The sequence below is a fragment of the Hipposideros armiger genome, unplaced genomic scaffold (genome assembly GCF_001890085.2).
Source record: "Hipposideros armiger isolate ML-2016 unplaced genomic scaffold, ASM189008v1 scaffold_136, whole genome shotgun sequence".
In the NCBI taxonomy this organism is placed as follows: domain Eukaryota; kingdom Metazoa; phylum Chordata; class Mammalia; order Chiroptera; family Hipposideridae; genus Hipposideros; species Hipposideros armiger.
The window spans coordinates 1235655-1245304 of record NW_017731486.1 but is presented as its reverse complement, the minus strand read 5'-3'; the positions used below and the strand labels follow the sequence as shown (position 1 = coordinate 1245304).

Genomic DNA, 9650 nt, shown 5'->3' with positions numbered 1-9650 from the left:
CAATAGATGGGGGGAGGGGGGTTGTTACTTTGTGAGGGTGAAAAGGGTAACTATTGCATTGTTCTGTACACCTGAAACTAACAATAAAAAAAAATAAATAAACAAGCAAGTGAAGGATCAAAAAGAAAGTAGGATTACAAGATAATCCTTTGAGGTACTTCTGTACTTCACCTTAGAACAACAAGAGAGCCAATTTCAAGGCTAAAGTCTAAAGGTGTGAGGACTAAGGGTAAATTTTCAGACTCCTGAAATACCACATAAAGCCTCTAAATTTAATGTTCATGAAATTTCTTTACATTTAATTCAATTCTGAAAAAGTACAAATATTTATAAACATGTTCTAACATCATTTAAAAATGAAATGTAGCATAATTATTTTTAAATTAAAAATTAAAATGACACCCACAAAACTGATCAGAATGGGACTATCTTTTTTTAAGTCACAGCTCACCATCAACTTGTGGCTACAATTTCTTATATAGAACTTACAGACCAATCTTGGTAGTAGCACAAAATTAAAATTTTAGATCTACAATGAATTTTAGTGTGTTTTTATGCAAAAGGATTTAAAGGTTACCTTCAGAAAATCATGCAAGTGTTTAAGAACACCTATTCTGACTTCATCGAGGTCTTTTAAAAATCCATTAAAAATTGGAACCAGATCTGCAGCTGTCAATTGATCGCCAAGAATAATTGCAAGCTCATGGATGGAGAAAGCTAAAGTTCTTCGAACTTTCCACTGCAGAAATGAAAACTGCATTAGTAAAATAAACACAAAGTACTTACTACTTTAACTTTTAGACAATATAGTAGTTCCTCCTTATTTGCAGTTTTGCTTTCTGAGGTCTCAGTTCCTCCAGTCAGCCACGGTCCCAAAATATTAAGTGGAAAATTCCAGAAATAAGTGATACATAAGTTTTAAGTTGAATACCATTCTGAGTAGTGTGATGAAATCTCCCGCCATTTTGCTCTATCCCACTCTGGACGTGAATCATCCCTCTGTCCACTGTCTCCACACTGTATATGCTCCCTGTCTGATAGTCACTTAGCCTTCTCGGTTATCATATTGATGACTATTGTGGTATCACAGTGCTTGTGTTCAAGTAACCCTTATTGTACTTAATAATAGCACCAAAGCGCAAGAGAAGTGATGCTGGAAATTCAGATATGCAAAAGAGAAGCCATAAAGTGCGTCCCTTAGTGAAAAGATGAAAGTTCTAACTTAATAACACAGGGGGAAAAAAATACCCCTGCTGAGGTGGCTAACATCAATGGTAATGATGAAGAAAGAAATCTGTGCTGGTTTGCTCAGAGAAACCACATTCAAATAACTTTTCTTACAGTATAGTTATAATTGTTCTATTTTATTATTAGTTATTATTGTTAATCTCTTACTGTGCTTAATTTAGAAATTAAACTTAATCCTAGGTATGTATGTATAGAAAGAAGCAGTGTATATAGATTTTGGTGCCATCAGTACTTTTGGTATCCAAGGGTCTTGGAATGTAGCCCCCACAGATAAAGGGGGATGAACTACTGTTTATCAAGGCTAATTTACATCTGAATGTTATTAATCTCAAAAAATTAAATCAGAATAAAAGTAATAGTGATAACAAACACTGTTTTAAGTGCCTATTATGTATCAAAAACTGGAAAAAAAAAAAAAAAAGAAAATCCCTGCACAGTAGGTATTATCTCTCCTTCATTTATGAAGAAAAAACTGGAAATTGTTAACAGCATAGTTTTCGTAGTTCTCTGAACACTGGATGCCCAACTTACTGATGTCCCACATTGACCAAAGGCTGGTTAGGATCATCCTTGCTTTACCGTTCCCCTTCCAAGTCCTCTACAGCTTATTTTCAATTAAAACAAAACAAAACTATCTTTTAAAGGAATTGGCAAATAAAGAGATACAAAAATAGGAAAATCTCTTGTGGACAGCCCTGGAAAAGAACGCCTATAAAAAAATGCCTTGCATTTACAGGAAACTTTACATTAAAAGCATCTTTTTCCTCATGCTGTCTTAATTTAAAAATTTTTACTGTTAATTTAAAAACTTTACCTGCTGAGAAAACGTTTAGAGCAAAGGTTTTATCCCCATCGCAAATACTAGAGCAGATCTTGAAATAAAATTTTATACCCATGTTCCATGTTCAACATATCAAACAGATGAAGGCAGAGATGTTTTGATGGGGGGAGGAGGATAGGAGGCATGAAGTCCTGCCCATCCACAGCCTTCCCAGTCACCAGGAGTCCTGGGGTACCTGCCTCACAGGAACCCCTAGAGTTCTGCGGGATGAAGATGGAAAACCACTAACACAGATGATGCACTCTCAGAAAACTGGGCCTTTTGTCCCATGCCGAGCTGTACCACTGAAGTGTGCGAACATAGGTTAATTCACCCTGCCCAGACCCTGGTTTCCTAACCTCACAAGTCAGAGGATGAATGTAAACTATGGTCTCTCGAGGAGGAATGTAAACTATGGTCTCTCGGGCCAGCCGAGTGTCTCAGTTGTTTAAGAGCTCGCTCAAGAGTGCAAGCTCTGAACAACATGGTTGCCAGTTCGATACGCAGTCCGAGCTGAGCTACCACTGAGCTGCCAACAGGTGGCAGGATGGCTCAGCTAAAAAAATAATAATAAAAATAATAAATTATGGTCTCTTAAGATTAGTTTCAACTTTTAATTTGCTTAGTTGATGGCACGGATTCCTGGAAAAATGCAATAATTATTAAGACATGTGAGGGGAAATCATTCATACCCCAGTACAAATTAGTCTAACCAGACTGCTTTCTTCAAAACTGACATTAATTTCACTGAAGAAATAGGTTTTGTGGAAGACAGGCAAAATTTTGGTATGTGGAAATCAGACCTAACAGTGGGGGAAGTTAAGTCAAGAAAGCCTAGGAAAAAAGCCACAAGAAAGTCAGATATCTAGAAAAATGACGTATGGTCAATGTTCTACATGTGCTCTCTCAGAGGGCGTTGGTGGTAGTGTGTGGTACAGGGAAGAGTGTGCTCACGCACACACACACCTATCCCCATTAGCCTTCACCCATCTGCACAGTGACATTCACTGCACTCCGGGCCCAGAACTCAGCAGTGCTAATAGTACCACAGTTCTATTAAGGTTTTAAAATATTGAGAAGCATTTATAACATTGTTTCTAGGGAAAAAATTAAATCCTATATTCTTAAGAATTAATCTATACATAAACTTTAGACAACACTTTAGTAAATTAGAGACTTAGACATGTCAAATGTGATCATTTATAGTACTTTAGATAAAAAAGAAGCCACCAAACTGTGCAACTTGGACCATGCAAAAGGAAAGCTCTTTGGTATTACTTTTAAGGTCTTCTGCACATAATTTTCTGTAATGCCAAGAACTTGTTAGAACATTCTATTAGGTTTTGAAAGGCAAAACACTGTGCCTTCCACATGCATGTTCTGTTAATTCCTCGGCTGCTTTACTTACCTGCATGTCTGATGCCAGAGTCTCATAAGTCTCTCTTAGGCAGTGCCAGTTCTGCCTGCCGAGTGTCAGGGCCACACCTGGAAGGCTATATGCACAGTGCTTAGCAATTTCAGTGTCAACAGTCTGTGCACGAGAGGGGTCGGTCATAGATAAATATTGATCTAACAGAGCCTGAGGCACAACATCCTAATGAAGAGAGAGACACAACAGTGATGCATTTTGGGCAGTTTAGCTATAAATCAGGTAAACTTATTTTTAAATGTATATATTTAACATAGTATCTCAAATAGCAGAGAAAATACAATCTCAAAATTTCAGATATCTAATAACTGAAAAGAGGTAAGAAAAACACAATAAGGGGAATGCATACAAGTATATTAAATAAAATAAACTCCAGGAGAAAGACAATAAATAAAATCTTAACACAGAAAGCACCTTAAAGGACAATTAGAATTGATTACTAAATTTAAAAGACACATTAAAAATAAGACCAGCACCTTATGGCAAAGATCATAAAGTTTGATGTAACCTAATTAAACAGGCATTTTAAAAACTTCTAACCAATATGTATTAAAAACAAAACCCAAAACACTAACATCCGCCTTCATAGGGATATTTAGCAATTACCTACAAAAATTTAAAGTGTATATTCATCTAATCATTTGTATAAATGTGAGAAAAAGAATGTATATATACAATCTTGGTTATGCATGTATAGTTTTGGAAGGATATACAAAAGGTAAAACTGGTTGCTTTGAGGGAAGCAAATAGATAGTGGAAGAGAAAAACTGAGAAGGAAACATCACTAAATGCCTTTGTACCTTTTGAATTTTGAACTATGTGAACTTATCTATTTTTAAAAATAAATTAAAATTGAAATAAATTCACTAAAAGAGACAATCCATATGTATTGACTTGAAAATATGTCTATAATGTAAGTGGTGAAAGCATGTTTAAAAACAATATGAATACTGACTCCATTTTTAATAAACAGAACAAAAATAAAGATACACTATTTGACCTCAGAAACCTACTTATAATAATATATATATACTCCCAGAAGAAACATGTATAATTATGATGAATGTAACATTGCTTGTAATATGGCAACAAAATAAGGAGCTACTCCAGTTACAGCACCTTCTTCTAAGGGAGTATGACACTAGGCTGTTCACATGCTGTGCTGCTGTGGGGAGGGAGTCCATATGCACTCATACGGAAAGATCTCCAAGACACAATTTTTTTTTTTTAATTGGGGAATTGGGGAAGGGGGCCAGCCATGTTGTTGTTCTTCATTCTTGTGGAGGGCGCCAGTTGCCATCTGGCTGCCCGTCAGCAGCTTGTGGCCTCTAAGCTCAAGGTGCTGTGCTGTGTTCAATCTTAGTTGCAGGTGGGCGTAGCCACCATCCCATGCAGGAATTGAACCAGCAGCCTTGTTGTTAAGAGCGCACACTCTATCCACAGAGCCATCCGGGCAGCAGCTCAGCTCAAGATGCTGAGTTCAGTCTCAGTTGTGGGCGGGTGTAGCCCACCATCGAACAGGCAGTCTTGTTGTTAGGAGCACCTGCTCTCACTAGCTGAGCCATCCTGCCACCTGTTGGCAACTCAGCAGCAGCTCCGGCAACCCTGTTGCTCAGAGCTCGCGCTCTTAACCAACTGAGCCACTCAGCTGGCCCAAGACCCATTTTTTAAAAAAGAGAAAAAAGGCAAGTCACAAAGTATCATATTCCGGTCACACGAATGTATTTTCCCACATTAAAATCTCTAAAATTGGAGTGCAACTTGTCACTGAAGGCACTTTATAATGAATGTCTCTGAGCCATTTTTTTCATGTTTTAATCTCTGAAATCGAGCTGCATCTTAGAATTCTTGGCAATTTAGGCATTATGACATACCTTGGTATGACAGTATGATTCTATGTGTCTTTGAGAGACAAAAAGGGGTACATATATGTTTATATACCCACAATAAATTTATGACGAAATACAGAAGGAACTGTGATCTGTGGTAACTCTAAAAGAAGAATGGGATTACAGGTGGGAAGAAGGTTTTTACTTATATTTTACTCCGTTATTTGAATTTTCTTATTGAAAGCATGACATACTAGTCTTAATTTTTTTAAAAATTCAGTATAAAATGGAACAAATTCAGTAAGAAATGATTTTAAGAGGATTAATAACACGCACACCAAATAAAAGCATTTTTTGTCACTTACTTGTATTTTAGATCTCCTTTCCTCATCAGGGCTAAAACTGCTATTGGTGCTTAAGTCTGAATCATTATGAATATAGCAAAGGGTGGAGTCCATATTCTGTTAGGAAAAAATACTTACTTAAAAATTATCCTGTCTGTAAGTTTCCCTTATTTAAGCTATCTCAGTAAGTTACTTACCTTTCAAGATTGCCAAAGATATACATTCTTCATGCTTTTAAAAGTTTATAAACATACATAAGGCCTCATAAGAACTTCACCTACCTTAAATCAAACTTCCTAAATGTATGAAAATGAATTCCAGAATGAAAGCAATTAAAAATTTAGAAGTAAATTTGAAATGGCCCAAATATCTAAAATTAGATTACTTATAAAAACAGTACTTAAAATGGTGCTTTAATTCAACTGTTTTAGAGGCCTTGGGATGTCATATGTAGTTTTTCTTCTACTGTTTCTATTCTTGCCTATTTTTAATTTCACAAATGTACCTTTTTAACAGCCACACCCCCCAAACAAACAAAACACCTTCCAAAATGCAGAGATATCACACTATTCAAATCTCCAATGATAATAAGTGGTTAGGGTTTCATTCTGAACCATTGATATTATTATACATGATTTCTAACTATACTAGATGTCATCGAACAAAAAACAAAACAAAAAGGTTTGAGAACCTCTGAGAACCACTAAAGGTCTGAGAAACCTCTTGCTACCCCCAGTGCTATGTAGGTAGGCACTCTTTTCTGAGCTCTTGATTCAAGACGCTGTGATCTGTGACCATTTCATTCTGGCATTCAGTGGTGTATTCCTTCTCCCTGTTTATATAAACAAGGGATCAGAAATACTGAGAACAAATGATGCTGGCTTGGTGGGATGTAGTAGGAAATTAGGGAAGAAGAACTCCACGTACACCGTGAAGATGATGCTAGTAACAGTACCCACCCTCACACTCCACAGTCCAGATAATATCAATGGCTCTATGAAACATGGCCTCAAGTCCTGATCTTCTTCTGCTCAGACTACTGTGTTGCTTGCTGCAGTGAAATGGTCCAATCAGAAACAAAGTACCTCTCCAAAAAGAAAAGGAAGAGTTAATTATTCTTGATAAACAGCTTTGTTTCCAGTAAGACTATTTCATTGCAGTGAGCTGTATTAACACTGAGGCTACTAAAATAGTCATGTAGACAGGACTGGGATTTATTTTTCCAAGCATTGAACATGACACTAATGTCACAAAGATAGAATGTGGTGACAATTACTTTTACTTTATGCAAAAGGGAAAGCTAAGAAAATCAGCAACAGAACGTACTAACTAGAAAGTGATTGATTAGCTACAACTATTTTCCAACAGAACACGTCTGATTCAAACTGCTCTCATTTGATAAATACTTTATGAGTTCATACCTCAACATTATTGATTAAAGGCACGGAGGCATCATGATTTATTTTACAGTTGGGTAGCTCACTGACACCCAGCTCATCTTGCACATTACTTCTCTTTCCTGCATCGCTGGCTTCTTCACGAGCATCCAGACTGGAAGCACGTAGAGCAGCAGACAATACGTCTACTTGAGCTATAGGCAGAACAGGGGAAGGCAAATAAGTGGCAGAATTACAATGTGCTTGCAAGTTTTTTCTGCATCTGTATTATATGTTAACAATGAAATGTATACTTTTTTGACACTGCCACCAAAAAGCTGAAAAAAACCTCTACCGTGGTAAATCATTAGTCCTCCAAGAGAAAAAGGAGAATGCTAATATGCTTTCATGAGATTAAAAATGTTTATCCACTACTGAACATTATTCTGCGTTAGTATGAAAAGAGAAAGGCTATCTAGTTTTGGAGGTACCTCCAGTTTATTAAAAGAAGTCAATTTCAAGTGTAAGTTAACTATATTTTGGTAGTGCACGAATCAAACTTACAAGGCTTACTTACTAAGCTATTTTAGCAGAAGAGCAGTCACACAAAGCCTGCCAACATAAAACAACGGTAATTACAAAGATTTTTGTTGCAGTTACATTTAAGCATCTCATATCTTATTCCAGTTTATTTTTGTTTTTGAAAATGAAATCAGTGACTTGTCCCAAACACAGGGATCCCAAATGAGCACTGTCTTATTTGCAGCAAACCAAATGACAACTTACCAAGAAGTGGTTCCTAAATCTGGCAAATCGTACTGCCTATGTTTGAGTTAAACCTTCTTTATAAAAGTGATTCAAACTCAGTCAAGCTTTCTTCCTTCCTCCAAAATGAGAACGTTAGCAAAAAAATATTGTTTAGTATTACTTCAAGTAACAATCTACCTGAATCCTCAAAATATAAAAATTTATAAAATTTTAACTTACATTTAGTATGAAAATTACAAAGTGTGCCCCTACTTAAATATTATAAGAAAAGCAACCAGATAATGATTTTATTAAGATAACCTACTACTATACTGCCACATTTATAAAATTCTAGTCTAAGTATATTAGGTACCTGGCAATAGAGATACAGGAAACATACAGGATGAGGTTCTATTCTATTAGGCAAGTATTTGCTAAATTAAGTAAGTAAATTGAAGGTGTTTAATCATGAAAAGTATCTTCCTTCTTTCGAGAATTTCAGCTGCAATGTGTATTTATCCTTTTAATCACTTTAGCTATCCCGTTTGGAATCTTTTAAGTTCCTTCCAAAGTGAAATCAAAATAGTACTAAAGGAGACTGCAAAATATTAAAGATTAAAGGGGGAGGGGTATGTGTGTGTATGTGTGTGTGTCAGTCACCTAATGCATTTCGATTCTGTTCCCTGGGAAGTAACTAATAAATCAGAGCCATTCACAGAAAATGCCTTACAAACAACTTCTTACAATCTTGACTGAAATCCCAGGAACCAGAAATCATTTAACCACAGATTTGTGAAGAAACAGTCTATAGTGGTTCATGCTCAGAAATAGATACCACCTGGAAACTTTGAATTTTACTCTTTCCCTAAAGAAGCTGGTACAGCTAAGCTACATCTTTATAATCTCTAACTCTTCCACAAATTATATTGGTGATTAGTCACAAATTCCTAACAATTTATTATTTCAATCAGTGACAATATGATTTTTCTGATCATGGCTGCCAAAAGACCTAAATTGGAAAGAAACATGTACTTTGTGAGCTTAGGTGGTGTTTCCTTTTGTAGTCTATGAACCTAAGGTAAATCAATAATTCTACTTGGTCACTGCTCAAGTTCAATCCTGAACAAAGACAGAAAAACCTCAATTTCCCTAGGTAAGTATTTTGGAAAAAAGGATACCTTACACATGCCTCATATTTTACCACTTCCCTTTTCGGCCTTTCATGTAGGATCTATTCTGTCCTATAACTGAGAAAGGACTTTCTTTTTCTGACAGAAATACTTCATTCTATTGGGTTGTCGGAAAAGTCATGACTCATGTTTGCAACAGACGGCACTAGTTCATTTTTGGAAGTACTAGCGTCATTTGCATCTATGTTATTGCTATGTCATTTGACAGCTGACAGGTCTAGCTTCATTCTAAAAAAGAAACTGAGTGACTTGATTGAGTTTTGTGGATTTTACAAAAAGTTGAAGACGGAAGACCAAACTGTGCATTTTTGCCATATTTTACCGTTTTACTTCCATAAAGGGAAGAATGCGCATCAAGCTTGTGAAAAGTTGCATAAAGTTTACGGTGACAGTGCTCTACAAGAATGTCAGTGCCAACGATGATTCACGAAATTCCGTGCTGGTGATTTTGACCTCAACGACGCTCCTCAGTCAGGGAGGCCCACCGAGGTTGATGACAACAAAATAAAGGCATTGATTGAGTCAAACCCACATTACATGACACAAGAGATTGCAGAAACATTGAACATCCATCATTCAAGTGTTCACAACCACCTGAAGAAGCTGGGATACGTAAGCAAGCTTGATATTTGGGTTCCGCATGAACTCAAAAGAGTTCATTTGACGG

At 36.4% G+C, this 9650-nt stretch overlaps 1 protein-coding gene across 10 annotated transcripts in view; it reads right to left on the bottom strand.

Moving 5' to 3' along the window:
• Nucleotides 1-9650, bottom strand: part of PPP4R1 (protein phosphatase 4 regulatory subunit 1) — a 97902-nt gene that overhangs the window by 25618 nt on the left and 62634 nt on the right. For all 10 annotated transcript variants that reach the window (XM_019649975.1, XM_019649976.1, XM_019649966.1 and 7 more), the window contains 4 exons: nucleotides 7092-7261; nucleotides 5692-5787; nucleotides 3477-3662; nucleotides 578-739 (listed from right to left, as the gene is read on the bottom strand). In XM_019649975.1, coding sequence (XP_019505520.1) covers nucleotides 578-739; nucleotides 3477-3662; nucleotides 5692-5787; nucleotides 7092-7261 — 614 coding nt within the window. The remainder of the gene's footprint in view (nucleotides 1-577; nucleotides 740-3476; nucleotides 3663-5691; nucleotides 5788-7091; nucleotides 7262-9650) is intronic.